The 21,496-nt window shown below is 35.2% G+C and overlaps 2 protein-coding genes across 2 annotated transcripts; both read right to left on the bottom strand.

Annotated features, from left to right (window-relative positions):
* Positions 1 to 578: 578 nt before the first annotated feature.
* LOC144432454 (uncharacterized) lies at positions 579 to 4,003 on the bottom strand. The gene is made up of 5 exons (XM_078120597.1): positions 2,985 to 4,003; positions 2,425 to 2,661; positions 2,118 to 2,345; positions 1,797 to 2,043; positions 579 to 1,708 (listed from the first exon to the last, which is right to left on the bottom strand). Exons 1-5 carry the CDS (start codon positions 3,025 to 3,027, stop codon positions 1,522 to 1,524), a joined length of 942 nt encoding a protein of 313 aa, XP_077976723.1. The 5' UTR covers positions 3,028 to 4,003; the 3' UTR covers positions 579 to 1,521.
* Positions 4,004 to 14,170: 10,167 nt separating this feature from the next.
* On the bottom strand, positions 14,171 to 20,906 carry LOC144411669 (uncharacterized). Its single transcript, XM_039401853.2, has 5 exons — positions 20,882 to 20,906; positions 15,948 to 16,183; positions 15,637 to 15,864; positions 15,328 to 15,564; positions 14,171 to 15,238 (listed from the first exon to the last, which is right to left on the bottom strand). Exons 2-4 carry the CDS (start codon positions 16,024 to 16,026, stop codon positions 15,356 to 15,358), a joined length of 516 nt encoding a protein of 171 aa, XP_039257787.2. The 5' UTR covers positions 16,027 to 16,183; positions 20,882 to 20,906; the 3' UTR covers positions 14,171 to 15,238; positions 15,328 to 15,355.
* Positions 20,907 to 21,496: the final 590 nt, after the last annotated feature.

A 21,496-nucleotide genomic window follows, 5' to 3' on the forward strand; every position in this document is an offset into this window, starting at 1 on the left:
TCAGGGAAAGGTTAGGCCATAATTTCAGGTACAAATACTACGGGAGTCACTTGGCTAGTCCCCGAACTCGTAATAGAACTAAAATAGGGAAAATTTGAATGAAATTATGGCCTAAACCTAACCTGGTACACATACTATGTTCAGGTGTCCGCCATTATGTTGTGTACATACTACGGGAGCGCCCATTTCCGTGCCTTTTTAGATGTCACAGCATTCGATCTGTATTGTACTGATAGTGTCACACTAATTTTTTTTATTCATTTCTACGTATGTTTTTCCAGGTTTTCACACATCCGATTACGAGTCATTTCTTTGGGATTGTGACGTCGTAGACTATTTGCGTATCTTGTGTTTTATGGTATTTGTACTATATTTTCATGTTTTACTGTCGATTCATCCCAATATTCGTTTGTATTGAGCTCTTACATTTGTCAAATTATTATAGGTTCACTTGGTTGGAACCGCAAGAAGATAGTTTGCATCATTAGCAATTTAGTATCCAGGAAAATGGCAAAAGAAGCCGGAGTGGTGATACTTATCTACGCCCAATAAAGGTACGCCATGCACTTCAAGCACTATTGGGAGAGATTGGCGACAATTTTATTTAGCATTCAAACAAGAAATTTACATGAAAATATATCTGCTATTTAATACGCAGGGCCGGATTTAGACGATGAGTGGCCCCTAGGCTATGCCATTTGATTAATTCAATTATTTGACCCTTTTAATTTTTCAACTTTTCATACGGTAAATATTCGGAACAAAAAATATTGAGACGATTAAAAAGAATTAAACAAATATCAATTTCATGAATTTTCCAACTGTTTTTTATTCTGGAACAAGTCTTCACGATTAAAAATTTAATGAAAAACAGTCTAATAGTTCAAAATTAAATGTCTAGACCCCGAGGCTGGAGGCTTCAGGCTATATTGGTAAATCCAGCACTGCTTATACATATTACGTAATACCAAATTAGTCCATTGTTACTTTATAGTTTGATATCTAATAGACCTTTAATATCTCTTGAATTAAACAAGCTTAATATTTTTTGAAACATTCCAATGTAGAAAAATGTATACAAGGTCACGTAAATAATGTTTGTAAACAAACCAAATACATTAAAACTATGTTTAAAAATATTTAAGATTGAATACCACATAAAATGGTTGTGAAAAGGATTAAATTCTTGAAATATTCATCTATTGTTAATCTGAAAATAATATATATATATAAATACACTTCATTTTTGTTTAGTTCAAAAACATAATATCTGACAAATGCACACTCTACTTAACCCTAAAATTCAATCAACCTAAAATACAATATTTCACAGATTATATCGATAACGCTGGAGGACTGAAGAAGTGTATCTTCTATCTAGCCGGCTTAAAGTATATTAAATTAGTCGAGATTCGTACCTAGAACGACATAACAGGAAGATGATTCAATGAATCTAAATTCAACAACCAATTGACTTGCCGTAAAGTTTCGAAGAGCTCCAAGCATTTTCAAAAAGCTTATTTATAAAGAAGAATATAGTTGGTTGTCTACCATTATCCTTTCGTCGTGATTTATTGATTGAATTGAAGTTGTGTTAACCGTGCTGTACACTGGCATCTCTTGCAGATCTTCAGTTGCCCCAGCAACTTCATTCTCGTTGATAGAGGTATCCTCATTTGCACCAGAAGCTGATCGATATTTAATTAATCTGAAAAAAGAATTTAAAACTGAAATTCAGTCATTGCGAGAAAGTGATATAGCTTTATATATATATATATATTGTAGTTTAACCATACCTTACTGTTGTATACATCAGCAACACTGTCAAAATGACACAAAAACCGCCTAGAACGATTACTAATGTAATGTAGTTGGCTTCTTTTGCTTCGTTAAATCGGTCTTTAGTGCCAACGGGAATGGTCGTTTCCAATTTCGGACCATCAGTGCTGTTGTTAAAATAGCCTGTCTCAGAAGTTGCGTTGTCAGCTGCCGTCGTTGTTGCAGCTAAACTGGCCGTTGTTGAAACCGGTGTCCTGGTGGGGACTAAAATGAATTCGTAAAATTCAAATTCAAATTACATTATGCATTGAAAATTTAATATAAATCATAATACTTACTGATGTAATTGTTACAGTCCACATAGGTGTATTTTATTCGAAAATTGTGTTTACTCTCGTAATAATTTCTTTTGTTTTTGAATGTAAGCTTGGGTGGATATGTAGCGTTCCCCAAAACCCAAATTTTTTGACTGCAAGTTGAAGTTACATTCGATAAACGTTCACAGGTTTTGTATATTCGTGAAAATATGAAACAAACACCTTGAATGAAATCACAAATATTTTGCCCTAAAAGTAAGATAGTTCAACATTAATAAAAATAACGTTACGTAAGATTTTAGGATGTTTGCAATTTAAACAGATATACCTTGTAAATCCAGTTCTCCAGTACACCACCAAGTTGAATAGTATGAGTATATTAATTCCATTCGTTCAATTTGTAAAACAATCATATCGTTATTTTTTTCAATATTTTCGGGGAATGTCCACACGCAGTTTTGAACGTTTGACCCGCTTGCTTGTGGCGAGTTGATATATCCAACTTTCTTTCCAAGATCATTTGTCTCCCGACAGTCACCTCTCGTTGATGTCGGAAAATATATATCTGAAATGAGAATCGTTGAATTATGCTTAGTTTTTTATATTCTGCATCATGTTGCCCCCGACAAAAAAATTTTGTTTTAATGATTTGTCTGATTTGTGAAACCATTTAAAGAAAACCACAATGGAGTTGGACCAAGTTGGAAACCGATCCAATTTGTATCATTTCGCGGCTTAGACATTACAGTTGTTCTATTGATTTGTTGCATGTATTCAACTCGTTTCATATATGACTTTGTGTTTAACGTTTTAGGGCAGATTATTATTACAGCCAATTTAATTCTAAATAACCTCGCTTGAATGAGACAAGTTTAATAAGATTCTTACCTGCAATTAATCCGAGCAAGATCCAATAACTTGTAGACTTCATTTCTATTCTGCCTGCTCTCTATAATGTCAAATTTAGCTTCTGTTCTTATTATTCTGTTGTTCATTGCTTCAAAAAACAAAGAGCAAAAGCTGGTTGTGTTCAACATTAAATGCGTGCGTTATCATAACATAGCATTTACCTTTATCATCCCAACACTCCCCACCATTATTACTTCCGCGGAGTGTTAAGAACATGATTCATTATATTATATCATAAATGAGAATCATTTTACTAACATTAGTAGTCAAAATTTGAATGTTTATGATATAAAGCAATTTTGAATTCTTCCGGCTTGAAGTTCTGCCTATTTCGAAATCAAATTGGCACATATAAACTTGGGTAGAGTTGCTACGAATATATATGACGTTGAATTGACTTTTTGTTTAAGAATATAAGTTAATAATTCCAAGTCAAGAAGTCATATTGAGGCTGGCTGGTGCCCCTGTTTCTGTTTTAAGCTTGTTAGACTCATATCATAGAATAAGTATGAGATGTATAAGATTCAGATATACTATAATTCCATGGCAGGTCTTTTTTACTAGTGTATAATGTGCTGATTTCAAATGACAGTATACTGTATCATAAAATAATATGAATGTTTAGTTATTTCTAGAAACTTTGAAATTTGAGCAATTTTTTAAAAAATAACCTCTTTGGCAAATTTTGTTTGTAAGCGTTGTATTAATTTGATCTCATTTGAGATACATTTGCATGCTTTAACCGATCTGATGCTGTCTGACTTAAAGCTTGGTTTAGAGAACGGGTCGATGGTTTTCTAATTTTTTTTGTATTTTATCTTTGCTTTGTTTTTGCGTCCGATACATTCTGCATCAGCCTGACATTCGTCTGAGCGTCACTGTTCTGTTATGAAACATGTCTACTTAAGTTCTCAATTTGAATGATTTTCTATCTTGCAACTCGACTTGTACAATCATCTAAATTGACTGTAGACAACAACTTACCAAGCTCACGATAAATGAGACATTAATATATTCCCGATTCGCTAACACACATTTAATTATTCGACTTCCTTGTTGCTATCATACATAGACAGCCCAATGTGATTGATTCATCTTCGTAACGAAGCCGCTTTTTACAGATAGATATATAGATAGATACCACTACACTCACGCTTCGTTTTGAAACTTTGTATGTCTAATGCAGGCTGTCCATCACGAGCCCTAACAAGGTGGAAATATGGTCGTGTTTCTCATGTAAGGGATGGGATTTATGTGGAACTCATAATGGGTATGATAATCCAATTTTGGGGGTGCAAATGGATGTTATTTTGAACCTATGGATCGTTTTGTTATTAAATTGTACTTTTTCTTTATTATAGAATTTTATTCCCTATCGTTATGAAAAAAATCGCTTTTCTCGTTGATTACTGGACCAATTGTTTTAAAATTAAAGGTGGTTAAAGCTTGTATTTTCGCTAGAAGGCTATTACTTTTATTTTTATTAAATGTTTCTGTTAGCTCTATGGGATTCGTTTTTTTGTTTTGTTTGTTATGACGTCATCAAAATTTGCGTACCTCGTGGCGATTCCGCGAACGTATATCAGCGGATTTCGTGCTTGGCGAAAGTGTGAAGTTTTTTATGAATAAGATAGGATTTACATTTTTATCCCGGGGGAGAGGAAAGCCGATAAGACGGCTTAACCATATGATAAACCATGGTCTCTCGCCCGGTTACCATTCCATGTCGAGTATGGATTTCGTTTTATTTTTCTATCGGAAGCATGGGCTTGATGGCGGAGAAAGCGTGACCAGAAAAATCATTAAATCTGAAGACAGCCTCTAAAACCCGGTACATTCCATCTAGCCACTGATCATCTTACTTACTAGCATTAAAATATCTAAACAAATCCTAATCTAATAGTCATAAAATAAGAACTTGGTAACCTTTATTAGAGGACTTATCATACTTTAACGGTATTTAGCAATATATATTGAGATAAACTTTATTAGACGGATTTCTAAAATGGTATAAGTTTATGGATCACGTGTAGAGTGACAATAGTGGCGTTGTATATTTTTGTCTTCACATGGGTAGCAATTTTGATCAATTTCGTGTATAATGTTGATATCATTTTCTTAACCGGACATAGCAAAGTTAAAAGCTTGAATTACATTTTTATTTTTTCAATAGAAGACAAAATTCTAGAAGTCGCTTCCCTAAAAATGGGTAAAAAATCAAGTCCAAACGATAATTCCATTCCATGTATCGCTCAAAAGACAGTATATAACAGATAATATCAACAACGTAATGAAAAGAAGTGTGTCTTCGGGTTAATGGTATCATATTGGGCATTCCACTTTCTTTTTAAAATATATCATGACGACATATATATACTATAGATATAATTTTTTTTAATCGCGTGATATAGTCTACAAAAGTTTATTAACAGGAAAGACATGTACACTAAACTCCCAATGAAAATGATTGCGAGTTGATTAATTTGAAAACAATTTTACAAATTCAAGACGGTAATAAAACTTCACACCATCAGAAAACCTGAGGTCAGAATACTTGTTTCTAGCCGCGAGAGATAGGGGAGCATGGCCTACTAGTTGCTGACGAATCAAATTGTCATTCCATATTTTGAAAAAACGGGTAAACGATAAAACAGATTCGACCGTAAAAATTTATTAATTCTTAGATTCGTTATTGCGCAGATAAAATAACATAGCTATATATATATATATATTTATTTTTGTTTTCAAAAAAGAAAGGCTATATTACGTTAAGGACTGTTCAATTCATCAAAATTAGCATATTTTGTTTTAGTGTTAAAGAAGCATAGTTTTTCGAAGTCGAAAAAATTCACTTATTTGGTCGTATTTAATTTTTTAATTTGTTACCAATACCCAACCAATTAATCAAATAGGAATAGGCCATAGTATATATCAATAGCTTGATAAAAAGTGTATCTTTGGCTTACAGTACATTTAATTAGCTGAGCTTCGACTGTGTCACTCAAAAATCTCTGTGAGTTTTAGGGATTCGTTTTTTTTTTTGGGCGATTTTGTCTACTGTGACAGATTGAACACCCATTCTACTTAGTTTTGGCCTTATTGTCCGTCCATATATTTGAACATCGCTCTCGTGTTTAATTTCATATGGTTTTGTTTAGGTGGGTATGTTTTCTCGGTAAGATATGTCGAGGATTCGAGAATCGAAAATTTAAGAATCGGATAAGAATCGAATATTTGTAAGTAGCCATACTTTGCATCCTTATTCATGAGTACACGTTGTGGTAAAATACCAAAAGCAGCGTTGAAGATCGTTTTTTTTCTGCTGACAACGGATTCAAAAAATAGTTTCATATAGCTATTGTTTCAACAAAACTTGTTTCAAATAGTATTTTGTTGTATTTTTTAATAAGGCATGTAAAGATTGCTTTCACTTTCTACAGCATTGAAATATTTTGAGATCACTCAGAAAAATATAATAAAACAATGAAACGTTAAAATTAGTGAAAATTACTAATAGCCCACATGCCTGATATTCAATATATAAGACAGCATATACAAATATAATTGTCACTACTTGTATAGTTTTACATTGACATATTGTCTTTGTGATCAATCGTTAAGATTCCACATAAGATTCCAAAAATAATAACGATAGTGCATGCAGCTGTTTGTCCTTGACTGTTTTCGTAAACGCCAGTTTCTATTGCTTCATCGCTATTCGTTGTTGAAGATGCGACATGCTTAACCCCTGGTCAAAATAATACTATATATTTTAACGACATCTTAAACTTAATATTATGTTTTATATGATTATAGTGTTTAATGTCTATTCTTACGCTTTGTAGTACGTCCATGAGTACCGGTAAATGCTGTTTTACGTGAAAATCGAGATGTACCTCTGGTAGCTTGGTCGGGTTTCTGCGTTGAGCTTATAAATGTGGCATCGGTGGTTGATACTGCAAATAATTTATTAAATTCATTCACATTTGGGGTTGTCATCTAGGGGTGAATATGACCTGGCTTGATGAATAATTTTACAAGCAAGGAATTTATACTAAGTCATAATTAAGCTATATATCAGTTTCATCTTATTAATGACCAAAAGTGAACATAGCAGATAGCAACGTTGGTGGGATTACAATACCCTCCGATGCGCAATAAAGTGATATTATGCTCCCTGTGCAGAGAATCCTGTGTGGCTGTGGGAATAAAAATATCAGCATTGCAGCATGTTTTTGCTGAAGTTAAGATTTCCCATGCAACGCAATCAGTTTTGGGTATCCACGTCCACAATTCTACATAGAAATTTATACTTCTAAAGACTTTTCAGCTCAATTGGTCATTATTGTTATCTGTGGAAGGAAAACATTTACAGGGTAAAATTTGCATAGAGGTAGATGAGTTATAATAAAGGTGCATAATACAAGACCTAATTGTATTTTCGGCAAAAGTGACTACCTCTACCAGAGTACTTTTGCAGCATACTTGTATGAAAATATACCAGTGGTCAAATTAATTTGCACAATAGAGATAATATGTACGTAAATTATCAGAAGAGCACAAGTTTGTGTATTATTTTGTTGTCGATAGCTCTTTTCATGTTATATACTATTGATTAATTATGACTCTTTTACCTTAACTTATACATTTCGTTAGAAGAATTTACTGCTTACCTGGGTCGTTATTACAAGCAACGTAGCTGTATTTTATTTTGAATTTGTGACTCGTTTCGTAATGTTTAATTTGGCTTTCAAACAAAACTTTTGGAGGATACGCGTCTTTTTCGGTGAACCAAATCTTGTGTGTACATGTGGCTGTGGCATTTTGAAGTATATCACAATCAATTTTGCCAGGTTTAAATATGAAGCAAACACCTGGCTGGAAATCACATATATTTTGGCCTGTTTCAAAAAAAATATGTAAGATCACATACTTTATCAGAAAAATAAGGTGAATTTCGGCTAGTCTCAATCATAATGTTTCGTTTCATATGTTTAATATGCCATAATTGTCGAGAAATGTAGCGTGGATGCCATTTGTGACTGTTTTATTATAAGTTACAGACAGCATCACAGGTGGCCCATCGGTTCACCACAGAGGTCGAGACAACATCAACGGCCTTTAGTATTTATTTCGTCTTTTCTGAGAAAATTGACAATAATAAATGAATGATAGCGCACAGCTATATAAGTATGTTGACTGACATTTCTTGTCTTTGGAACAAGCTGCAAAGCTCAGAAAAAAACAAGAGAGCTATGCTCAAATATATGACACGTTTACCGATTCTCAGAAATTCACCAACATTTACAGACATCAGTTATAACAGTGACTGCAAGCCCCGCTTTTACGAGACAGTTACGAGTTAGTTCAGTGTCACCGCGCTGTGTTAGGGTACCGGAACTGCCCTACCTTTAGAAGTTCTCGTGACAGCGTGAATTAAAATTGCGAGATGGTCCGACTCACAACTGTAGTAACACCAACGATCCGAGTCACGACTGTAATACAACACCACTTGCTTCCCCATTCCTCAAATCTTAGCAAAGCAAGGATTTCGTTACGAACCACCGACGTTCGATGGCACGTGATCGAAAGAACATGAAGAGGAGTGCCAGCATTAGTGTCCGCTGAACGTTCGGTGAAGTCATAGCAAACAGAAACAAATCTCACAGAGCTAACAGAAATATTTGAAATAAATAAAAGTAATATCCTAAAAATGTCATTTTTAACCACTAAAAATTTATAAAGCGATTGGTCCAGTAATCAAAGAGAAAAGCGACTTTTTCGGTTTTCCACTAGGTGTCCAAAAAGTAAACGATCGTTAATTTTGTTGGCGGAAAACGCTTGAAGCCAATTTCATTTGATATCGGTCTAACAGGAAAAGGGTGCTTTATAACAGTGTGCCAAAGAGTGCCAAAGTAAAATCTTGCAAGATAATTTGATTCACTTTTTGTTCAATGAAAATTTTTATGTGAAATATGATATATAACTGTGGAATGAAGTAGGCTAACGAGAATATATCAATCCAAACAAACCATTTAATCTCAGTCGGACAGTATACCACCAGTATTCATCGCTGTATATGTAACTAATTTCATTTCATCTATTTTCAAGATGATGATTGCATCTCCCCTGGATGTCGACGCGTCGGAAAATTTCCACAAGCAATTTTCGTTCCTAATATTTTGATAAGGTGGTGTTGTTATATATCCTTCGGTATTGTTTAGATACAGATTTTCAAGACTGCAATATCCTCTGGAACAATTTGTCAAATAGGCTAAAAAAAACAAAAATATTTGTTTACCATAACCAAATTTCGATTAGAAATGTATAGTATTGAAGGCGTTTACTTACCTAGGATAATATTCGCGTACAAAACGTACTGAGAATACGACATTGCTTTCATTACTGAATATATTAATGATAAAGCTATAGTGCAATAAAATGAAAAAAGTTAATTTCAATTTTTTTGTATGTGGAACCACCGTAATAAAAATTAGTCTGTTAGATCTATAACGTTTACGGACCCTTTTATCTAGCCCTGAAAAAATGATATACACAAATTACGCAGCAAAGTAAGTTTCTGCATCTTTTATTAAGTTGTCTACAATTTCTTTCTACCTTCTATCCTATTCCTAATATATAAGATTTCATTTCAAATTTGAATGTGAATGCTGCGTGAGATATTTATATCTGTCACCCATGGATCATTGACAGAACTATGTTTTTTAGTAATATATTGACCTTGCTTAGTTTAGATCAGTGCTCTTCAACCTTTTTGTTATTGTGGAAGCCCTGATAAAATTTTTATGGAACCCCAATTAACAGAATTAAAAAAAAAACACGAAATACTCGTAACACGAAAAGCTGAACAACAACTCTATTTTGTAGTATATACTTTCTCTAGTCTCGAGCAATATCTACAGATCCTGAGTAATTCAATAAATAGTCTTGCTGCACACTAACAAAAATATATTTCTGTAACGTTTCGTCTGACCAAGGTCAAACTTTCTCAGACATACATATATATTTCAACTAAAGCAAGAATGTTAAATTATATTCCCAAATTGCTATTCTTGCTTTAGTTGAAATATGTATGTCTGAGGAAGTTTGACCTTGGTCAGACGAAACGTTACAGAAATATATTTGTGTTAGTATGCAGCAAGACTATTTATTGAATTACTCAGGATAGTTATCTTCACTCTTGCTGCAGCATCCTTGCATTATATGCATACAGATCCACCGACGCAAACGCATAGAAAACGAAAAAGTAGTTGGTCTTGTAGAAACCCAATCAATATCTACATTCTTTGAACATCATGTAACTATGGTGCAACAATAGCGTTCTTGTAAGTTGCATAACAATGACTAAAGTAACGAAACAACCGAAAATATTTCTGTTTTGTCTATTAACTGCACTGTGACTAAACCTCCTGTTTAACGAATTGGCCTACTTGGAGTTTGCATGAGATTGAGATGGTCTAAAAATATTTATAATGACGCATCAACATGCTGAAGCAAGAAATGATTTTCCCTGAAAAAGAAAAACGCGGAACCCCTGAGGAACCCTATAAACTCACGGAACCCCACTGCATGTATTGCGGAACCCTAGGGTTCCGCGGAACCCCTGTTGAAGAGCACTGGTTTAGATGATTCATCAGTTTCCATGAAGTGACTTCCTGTGTGTCTATTTCTTTTAAGTTTCGTCGAATTCTAACAATAGTTTCACTTTCACCGCCAGCACATAACTCCAACAGTTTTCTAGCCTGGGTTCAAAATATTGATGCGTTTAACATTCAATTGTCTGGTGGTTTGGACGAGTCATTCCCATCATGCGCTTGAACTCGTTTCGATACGGCAATGACGCTGGATCAAGTATCCTGTTTGCGTATGTTCATTGCTATGGCCAAACACCAAAAATATGATGTAAACTAGTAGGAATACTAATAGTATATATTTAAGTAAGTATAGTATTTATCTGCCTAACTGTTGACTCCAGAGAGCGGTGAAAGATCATCTACAAACATTTTACGTGAGTGAAATTCAAATACAAAAGATAAAAGTGATCATTTTCACAAAATATCATCTGCTTTTTTACGACCTCGATATGTGAAATTTTTTGTTTTCTGAGCGAATTTCATCACTTCATCATAAAATAGGCATTTGCCAAAAAATCAGGATGAGATTTGGAAACATTCATAATAAAAAAACAATTACTTCGTATACATTTTTTTTAACTTGATTTTACATGCAACATTTCAAAGCAACTGATATATTTCTGCGCGTACAATTTCAATTCTTTTGCACAATGCTCATCATGAGATGATAATATACCCAAAACCGTAGCTCAACAGGAAAGAGTAGGTGTTTAGTTGACTGTATTCTGTAATCCTAATATATTGCACTACTCTTATACCACCTACATAGCAAAACGTTCATAACAGGACCTATCTTGGTTTCTAAGTATTCAGTAATATTTAAATGGGCTAGAAATAACTAGACTAATAACTAGACCCAACTAGAAATAATGAACATAACAAAATTAAAAGTTCGGATTTAATATTTATTTTTCAGTTTGAGTTATTACTTTTATTATTACTTTTCATTACTGCTTATGTATATACCTACCCCTTCAAACAAAATTCTAAATGGTTGGTGAAAAACGAGTTAGACAATGTTTTCATTTCGCATCATAGAACTATTAATATCCGCACGAATTTTGCACAAAATTTAACCGTACGACGTAACTGGTTAAATTACCATCTACGATTCATTTTCTCGTGGTCCTAAAATTGACCTGTTTTTGAAAGCCAGTGTATCATCATACCTACAAATATTCTTTCTTTGGATTTATTTCTTCTTTGTTCATTACTGCTAAGTCATATAAAACAATCACATATGGCATAAGCTGTAACGTATAGCCCTCGACTTTTTCGTAATAGGAACCGTCTGTTTATGCTTAAGCAATTCAGTTCTATTAAGATATTGTTATGTTATTGGACAAGAAATGGACATACACATCGTTTTATTATTGTGTTGTTAGGATTTCTCGTTGTTATTGTTGTGGAAAAATCGCTTTTCTCTTTAACTACTTGACCAATTGTCTTGAAATTTTAATTGGTTAAAGATTGTATTTTTCGCTAGAAGGCTGTTACTTTTATTAGTGCTATGATCAAATGGAATCAAAATTAAAAATTGCGCACCTTGTGGCGTTTCCGCGTTAGTGGTCAGGCGATGTCGTGACGGATTGCATACCCGTACTACTTCGTTTGGGCTTTCGTGTCCATATATTTGAGCATCGCTTTTTTGTTGTAAAAAGGGATCGTTGGTTCAACAAGTTATTGTTTAGTTGAACTTTGAATTGGAAAATCTTTGAAATCGGTAATTTATACTTGAGTCTCTACAGAAATTTTTGATTGTTCCATATGCTAGCGAACTACTGTAGCCTACCTATTTTGCTTTATTATGGCAACTAAACCAAGGGAATTCAGGACCGGATTTGGACAATGTGAGGCCCTAGTCCAGTGATTCTCAAACTAGGGTTTGAGAGCCGTATGCGAAAAACGAAAATGGTCAATTTCATCATAATCGCTGACTGTCTTTGTCACCGCGATCGTTTCGGCGGCGATATCCTGAAGTTGATATTCCATATTCCCGCCCTTTCTCGTTTTTTTGTAAGAATAAAAGGTCACCGGATATCGAAGTTTCATATTTGTAGTATACCCTTGCGTTCACATCAGCGACAGCTGTTGAATACATTAAGGGCTGATTTAAAAACCAAATTAATTTTATTTTGAGTTTTATCCTCTGCCTTGGATTTGATCTTCCTTTTCATCGCTTGTAAATTAACCGTGCCTGTTTAAAGGGAACGGTAACCGAGATGCAGATATTTAATAAAATGATAATTGAGTTTCTCATGCTTTCATGGTGTTCGTGTTATTTTAGTATTGGACTATCAAATTTACGATTGTGTGAATCCTGAATGTTGATTTAAAATAGCGATTAAATAAATTGAAAATAAAGGAACTTCTAGGCCTTTGTTCCTATTATAGGGTCCAGACGCCAATTATAACTAATTCCTTCAAGTTTTAACGTTTTTTTTAACAAAACAACACCCCGATAGTTATTATAGCTAAAATACTTACTGAGTAATGCTCAATTCTTTTTACGGAATTTGCAAATTCAGCACTTCACTTAATGATTTTGATTATGTCATGCCTTAAGGCTCAATTATCACTGCCCAAATGCTTCAAAATTTAACGATTGTTATCATTTTCGATGATAATAGACGCAACAATTCTTGAACTAGTCAGTGTGCATTGTTACAACGAAATTCACGATTGATTTTACGTTCTTCTGTTGATTCAACGGCCATGCATGGTCGAGTAAAATGTTTACATATTCGAAACATTACTTGGCCAAGGATGGAAGGGATCGCCAAAGAGCTAATACAAAGTGCTTTAAAGGGAGTAGGACATGACATTTCTTATCTGGTTACAACTCAATGAGTGTTTTTCATACAAGTAACTCATACCAACTTTTGGAAAAACTTTTGGTCATTTTTAAATCCATGCTATTTATATAACTAGAGTTTTCCAACGACCTAAAATCGCCTTTTTCACAATGAAACACCGAGAAGTCATTTTAACATTTATTTTAATCAACTTTATGTTCGTTAAGAAGTCCAGAAGTGACTAATGACATGTCACCAAGCATGCGGAGTTTAAAATCTGAGAAATTTATTTTAAATACCTAATCTGGTTTGACGTTTCTAAATTTCGGTCGGTACGTTTTTTTGCAAAATATGGAATTGAAACGATGCGTTAAGTGCAAAGATAAGCATATAACACTATAACGCAAAGACAACGACTTCTCAAATTTGTCGTTTTTTTCTGACAGCGATCACCGTTGGGAAATCTTGCACAATTCAAGATTGAGTTGGAGACGCACGAGTTCGGATTCCAAGCAGAGCGGCGCAGGTCACGTGGTACCGGATATTCGAATAGTAAAATGCCATTCGAACACTTTATTATTGGAATGTTACGCCCAGCCCTAGTTGTTACGTGTGTTGTTGTTACGATGATTTGGTATTTTAAATAAGCGCTTAAGGTTTGTTGCTATTTTACCTTGCGTTGTTTGTGTGCGGCTCTGGGACTAAAAAAGTTTGAGAACCACTGCCCCAGGCTATAGGCCATTTGTGACGCTCATCTTCAATGGTGACGTCACGTGGAATTTACTATGACATCATAATAAGCATTCCACTTTTCTTTTGAAATATATCATGACGACATATAATAATCTTTTAATTCCGTCATATACAAAATTTTATCTACAGGCAAGATACGTACTCTATTCACCCAAGGAGAATGATTGCGAGTTGATTGATTTAAAAACATTTTAAGAAACTCAACTGTAATAAAACGTCATGACACCAAAAAACCTGAGGTCAAAATATTTATTTCTAACCGCGAGAGATAGGGGAGCATGGCCTAGTTGCTGACGAATAAAATTATAATTTTATTAATTGAAATAAAGGGGTATACGATAAAAAGACACGACAGTAAAAATATAATATTTCTTAGATTCGTTATTGCTCAGATAAATTAGCATGGCTCTAAATAGATATTTTATTTTAAATAAAGGCTACATTACATTAAAAACTGTTCAATTTATCTAAATTAGCATATTTCGTTTTGAAGATTGAAGAGGCAGAATGTTTCAAATCCGGAAAAATACAGTTATTCAACCGTATTTGATTTTTTACCTGGTAAACTGTATATATTTTGAACACAAATTTTAAACCGAATAAAAAATTGAACAAATATCAAATAACAATATGTCAATGATTATATATATCAATAGCTTGATGAAAAAGTGTATCTTTACCTTACAGTGCATTCAGCTTCGACTGTGTCACTTCGGAAAAGTTTATCGACATTACAGAAATCTGATTCAAGTTTGATCCAATGGCAACTAAATTTAACAACGGTTTGATACCGCACCAATGTATACTGACTAACCGTCAATATTTCCGCCTTTTTAAAAACGTAGTTTATAAAGAAGAATATAACTGGTTGTCTACCATTATCCTTTCGTCAGACTTTTTTAATTGAGTTAAAGTATTGTTAACCGTGCTGTACACTGGCATCTCTTGCAGATCTTCAGAGCCAGCAACTTCATTCTCGTTGATGGAGTTACCCTCATTTGCACCCGAAGCAGATCGATATTTAATTAATCTAAAAATTGAATTTAGAACTGTAGAAATTCATTCCTTGCGATAAAATGATATAGCATTATGTGTGTATATATCGTAGTTTAACAATACCTTACTGTTGTATACATCAACAAAACTGTCAAAAACATCCAAGAGCGATCACTAATGTAATGTAGTTAGCTTCTTTTGCTTGGTTAAACCGGTCTTTAGTGCCACCGGGAATGGTCGTTTCAACATTCGATCCATACCTGCTGTTGTTGAAAGAGCCAGTCTCATAAGTTGGGTTGTCAGCTGCCGTCGTTGTCGCAGCTACACTGACCGTTGTTGAAACCGGTGTCCTGGTGGTGGCTAAAATGAAATCGATACTTCGATTTAAACTACATTATGCATTGAAAATTAAATATACATCATAATACTTACTGATGTAATTGTTACAGTCCACATAGGTGTACTTTATTCGAAAATTGTGTTTACTCTCGTAATACTCTTCTTTGTTTTTGAATGTAAGCTTGGGTGGATATGTAGCGTTCCCCAACACCCAAATTTTTTGACTGCAAGTTGAAGTTACATTCGATAAAAGTTCACAGGTTTTGTATATTCGTGAAAATATGAAACAAACACCTTGAGTAAAATCGCAAATGTTTTGCCCTAAAAATGAGACAGTTCAATATTAATCAACATAACGTTAGGTAAGTTTTTAGGATGTTTGCAGTTGAAACAGATATATATACCTTGTAAATCTAGCTCCCCAGTACACCACCAAGTAGTTGACTCATACAAGTATATTAATTCCATTTGTAAAACAATCATATATATCGTTATTTTTGTCAATATTTTCGGAGAATGTCCACGCGCAGTTTTTAACTTGGTTTTCCGTTTGCTAATCGTGAGTTGATATATCCAACTTTTTTACTTAGATCATTTGTCACCCGGCAGTCACCTCGTGTTGGTGAGGAAATATATATATCTGAATGAGGAATCGTTGAATTAATGCTAATTTTTTATATTCTTCATCATATTTCCCCCCGACATAAAAGTTTGGTTTTGATCATTTACCTGACCTGTGAACTCCTGAATATCTAATGCTGTACTGTACGAGTATCCCCTAATAGAAACAATGCCTACAGACAAAACGCCTTCAATTTGAAAGATTGCTACAAGATGTGATTGGGAACTTCTTGCATAGATCAGATTTAAAAACAAACTGTGTTAAACATCCCAATGAACTTGGGAATTCCATGCGATACAGGCAAGATCCCGTGTTGCCCAGTCGCCTGGTTTAATTTTCTATAAAGTTTCGGGTGTCTCCAAAATGTCGTGTCCTACGTGTCTCACTTTTCCCACGTGTCCTACTTGTTCGACGTGTCCCACTTGTATCACGTGTCCCATTTGTCTCACTAGTTCCACGTGTCCTACGTGTCCCGCTTGTAGCACGTGTCCCACTCGTTTATTATATATGCACATAACACACGAGATAAACTGCCTGGTTATATTTAGTTTTGATAGATATGTTTGCAATCTTGCTAATTCATTGTCGCCGTTAGGAATCCGTATTTTTGACATTTCGCGGAATAGAGAAATCTGTACTCGTAACACCGATCCGCTTTATCGCAATGCTGCCACTCAGCTTATTTTTAAGATATACCCGTTATCATCTCACGAAGTAAAATTTATTTTAGTACTATAAAACCTAATTGGATTAATTAATTTATTATCACAATCCGCGTTGCGTTTACAACTTTGTATAATGTTTCAGTGATTCGATTCGATTTTAGTCATGGTATGGTTTCCAACGCTAACCAACCATAATGTGTGCCTGAGGCGAAACAATTGACGATTTTAGCAAAATACACGCGGTATTAGCGACTAGTGGGACACGTGGGAGAAGTGGGACACGGGACAAGTGGGACACCAGGTACTAGTGAAACACGTGGGACACGGGGAACAAGTGGGACACGTGACACAAGTGGGACACGACATTTTGGAGACACCGTAAAGTTTCCTATATTTGACGTCTTATACCAGCTAGACCAGAATAGGCAGTACAGTAGTTTTGATAGCTCAGTATTTTGTTCAGATCTTACTAATGCGAAGCTCATAGACTCCCGAGATATTTCCGTGAACCTCAAGTCCACCGCCCATCGGTTGGAAACCCATTCAGTTTGTCGGCATGCGCCGGCAACGCTTTCAATTCCTTACTGTATGTATCCGCTGAACAGCGTTTATGAAGGTTTCCCATCAGTTTCCTTGTTTATTTCCGTAACTATAACCAATCAGCAAGGAGTCAATAATGACGCAACACGTAACAATTGCAATTTCTGCACCCTGCCGCACAGACACTTCTGTCGCTAAAACAGATATTCAAGCATGGTTGCAAACATTGCCTCGTTTTTGTAGTTTTGAATGATTTTTGTCAGTTTTCAGTTGTATTTCAAGAAATTTATTGTGAATTAATTAACCTAATTGTCATTATGTTTTCCGCAGAGCTTTACTTTAGTTGCAGTAATCGAAATTGAATCTCGCAAATGCTGCGATGGACAAAGCTAAACTTAGCTATATGTAGGGTGCTATCGATATGAACCCAAAAATAAAGACATCAGGGAAACATAATAATAGAATAACAAAGAACGAAATGTAATAAACAAAATGTATTCATGCAGTGGCGTATCTAGGTAAAATGTCGCCCATGGCAAAGGTTTAAAAATGCGCCCCCTACTTCGCTTGTTTCCTTTTTTCGTTTACATGAAATTGGTTGCTCTCAACTACGCAACATAACAAGCAAATTAATAACTACACAATAAACAATAAGCAGTAGGCGATCGGCAATAACAAGTTCTTAGAATACTATATATATTTCGTGACGCAAATTTGCCAATGATTTCATCAAAATTTGTTTTTCTTGTTTCACCCCTCTTTATACTTAATATAGCCAGATCACAAAGGTTTCCTGGCTAATTGAAGATCGAAGGTATGACAGAATTAATTTTAGTTTACTAAACGACCGATCGCAATTTTCTATGGATACTGCCAATGTCAGCAAAATTTGCAAAGCTATCCGGAGATTGGGGAGATCCAGAAAAGACTCTTTGACACACACTGTTTTCTCGTCATAGTCTATATCTTACATGGGCAAACTACGGCCCGCTGGCCAAATCCGGCCCGTTGGCTATTTAAAACTGGCCAGCCTGATGCTTCCACAACCAAACTAAAACCAAATTTTGATGTTTTAGCTGAAAAATAGCTCGAGGAATTTGTTTAGATTGCGATTAAATTTAGTTTCTGCACGAGGCTAATTGTTTTGCACTTTTGCTTTTGTAATACTGTAAATATTGTCCATAATATGTAACTTTTTACGTCACACTTACATTTCCCGTCACTATAGGCGGGCAAAATGGTTGGCCCGTGAACCGAAGACCTTGCCCCCCTGGTCTATATTAACAGACCTCACAACTTCTGAAACCTGATCTCGATGCGCCTGGTCATGAGTTGAGTCAAATATAAGACCATATGACTTTGCTTTTTTAATTTTTCCTGTCAAGTTTTTGCGAACATGAGATGCCATAATGTGAATAAATTCGTTTTGAACACCTGGGGAAATGTAAGAGGTTGAATGTGGATGGCTTCCAATGAAACCGAGATGCTCTCGCAGCACAGGATCAAAGACGGCAAGGAATTTTATTAAGCCAAGAAAATGACCAACATTTGAATTACTATCTGCTTGAAGTGACTCCCTGTGCCCTAACAAAGCGAGATTTTGTTCCGCCAGACACTTTATTCCATGCGATATTCATTTAAGAACCCCACTACATTTTTGCCTTTCCTTTTTAATTTGTACATGGAAATCGGCGTCAATAATTCTTGTTTATTGCTCAAATTTCTTTACACGCTGTAAAACATTCTCTCTCATTGTAAGAATCAGTGGCGTAGCAAGACTCTCGTGACCCCCCTAAAAACTCTCGGACATAAGCTGAAACAACGCTTTTTTTATTTCGTCAAAAAGCATAACATGTCGGCAATGGTAACCTAAAATTTGCCGTTTATCTTGGTTACTTTAATTTTTTCATACGTTCATCCTCTTCTGCCCTTTTTCTGCGTTTCTGTGCGCCACTGAGAGGTTTTGCTTTTGACATCATTCTGACAGCCTTTGTAATTTTGCCGGTGCGATCAAACCACAAGACGCCGAAAATCGACGACTCCATGGCATTGTTACGTAACAAAACGATTTGTGCAGAACTAACATCATCGTTATAAGATGTGCATTACTTGTTTTGCACTGCAGCTTTTGGTTTGCGGCTTAAATTTCTAAATTCTAACCGCTTTGGCCCCTTTGCGCTGTGGGCCCTCCCGCGACCGCGGGGGTTGCGGGGGTGGATGCTACGCCACTGGTACGAATATTCATAAATTTTCACTCCAGTACGATATCAGAGCTAATATGAGGTGCAGTAAGTCCAGTACCGTATCAGTTTCGGCTTATTGATGTTGAATTATGACATCACCGTCAATTGCGCTAAGTGACTGAACAAACTGCTTGATCGTTGGAAACTGCAAACTGCATTGACTTTTGTTAAATTTGTTCTGATTTAATTAGAAATACGAGTTTCATTCATTTTCATGTTTTATTGAAAATTATACAATTAGAACTTTTCGCGTTTTTTGCGCCCCCGTCCGAACGGCGCTCATGGCACGAGCCATGGCTGCCATACCCTAGATACGCCACTGTATTCATGCTAGTGCGACCCGTGTCTGATCATACTTTGCAAAAGATTTGCTCCAGCAGTTCTTTATTCTTAGAAACAATCTGTTCCATCTCACTTTTAAGTTGTATTTTGATTTAGGTTACACGCAGTGATTTTGGTCGGTAGGCTATTGTTTTGTCACTGTGTCAATTAATTTGCTGTTATTACGTAATGAATGCACGTAGCAATCAATGATGTAGTAAAATATCATTTCTAGCAAATCAACCATTCGATTTGACCAATTTAAATGTCTGATATTTGAACCTCTACCCATAAAATAAGGACACATGTTGAAAAAAGGACGTTTTTTAGAAATAAGGGCAAAATTATTTTCGAAGACAAATACCATCGGAATAAGGACAAATCTTAGAAATGAGGACGTTATGGCAGCCCTGGCTTTATAGTACCTGCAAGCGGCACATGGTTGATTAATTTTAATGAAAATGATGGTTTCAAACACGTAAACCATTTTACATGCGCCAACGCATCGAAATACTTCCAGAATAAGCATGAAGTTTACAATTGTAAAGTATAGGGGTAATTTTCCCGCAGTCAATGGTCGGGGAAACGTCCATACCGCTGGTGCGCTATCAGTCCTTGTCTCTAGAGATCGCCCTCGCCCGCTATTTCCCACCTCGAATGAAGCGATATGGGCATGTTTTTGTCCGTTTTGCGTGTTACGCCACAAAGAATGTAGTGCCACATTATAAAATACTCCCATAGCACGTTTCTTGTGTCTTTTTCCTCACGCTAAAAAAGAGCTTTGTCGGTGGTTCGCGGCCATAGTAAAAAACAGTAAAATGGTACGCGGTCAGTGAAAGGTTGAAAACCACTGAAACGTTTTAAAACAGATTATTACAGCCAATTTAATTCTAAATAAACTCGCTTGAATAAAATAGCGTCATTTACAAGTTCGATAAGATTCTTACCTGCAATTAATCCGAGCAAGAGCCAATAACTTTTATTCCACATTTTTATTCTCCCCGATTTCTTTCACCTCTAAATTATCATCAACATAGCTTACGTCTCAACACTTCGCACCATTTATACGAGTGAGCTTTTATGATTGTTGATACTTCTGCGTAGCAATTAGTTCATAAATTCCAAGTGATATTAATTATTAACATGATTTATCATATAATAAAACAAGGAGAAGCTTTTTGTTAACGTTTTCGCGTTGGTGGCAAAATGTGAATGTTTATGATACGAGGCAATTTGGATAACTTTTGGCTTTGTTCTGCCAATATCGAACTAAAACAAATTACCTTAAGAAAATTGCTTACGAATACACGATGTTGGGATGACTTTTAGTTCAGCAATATAAGTCAATAATTTGAAATCACGCGGTCACATTAGGGCTGGTGTCTCTGTTCTAAGCTTGTTGGACTCAACTCATAGAATAATTATTCTTGTCCTGCCATATTACTGTCCATGCAAGATTTATGTGTACCGTACAATCAATGCGGGTCATTTTTACCAATGTATAATCTAAGTAAATTTTAAATGGCGGTATTTTGAATGAACATATCGTAAAATAACATGCC

The sequence above is a fragment of the Styela clava genome, chromosome 15, assembly GCF_964204865.1.
Source record: "Styela clava chromosome 15, kaStyClav1.hap1.2, whole genome shotgun sequence".
NCBI classification, from domain to species: Eukaryota; Metazoa; Chordata; class Ascidiacea; order Stolidobranchia; family Styelidae; genus Styela; species Styela clava.

Bases quoted from the DNA above. Each gene is read 5' to 3' on its own strand.
- LOC144432454 (XM_078120597.1), bottom strand. From the start codon at position 3,027: ATGAAGTCTACAAGTTATTGGATCTTGCTCGGATTAATTGCAG. The intron at 2,662-2,984 runs GTAAGAATCTTA...TTCTCATTTCAG, and splicing joins CTTGCTCGGATTAATTGCAG to ATATATATTTTCCGACATCA. The intron at 1,709-1,796 runs GTATGGTTAAAC...TTCTTTTTTCAG, and splicing joins CTGATGTATACAACAGTAAG to ATTAATTAAATATCGATCAG.
- LOC144411669 (XM_039401853.2), bottom strand. From the start codon at position 16,026: ATGATTGTTTTACAAATGGAATTAATATACTTGTATGAGTCAACTACT. The intron at 15,865-15,947 runs GTATATATATCT...TCTCATTTTTAG, and splicing joins TGGGGAGCTAGATTTACAAG to GGCAAAACATTTGCGATTTT. The intron at 15,565-15,636 runs GTAAGTATTATG...ATTTCATTTTAG, and splicing joins GGACTGTAACAATTACATCA to CCACCACCAGGACACCGGTT.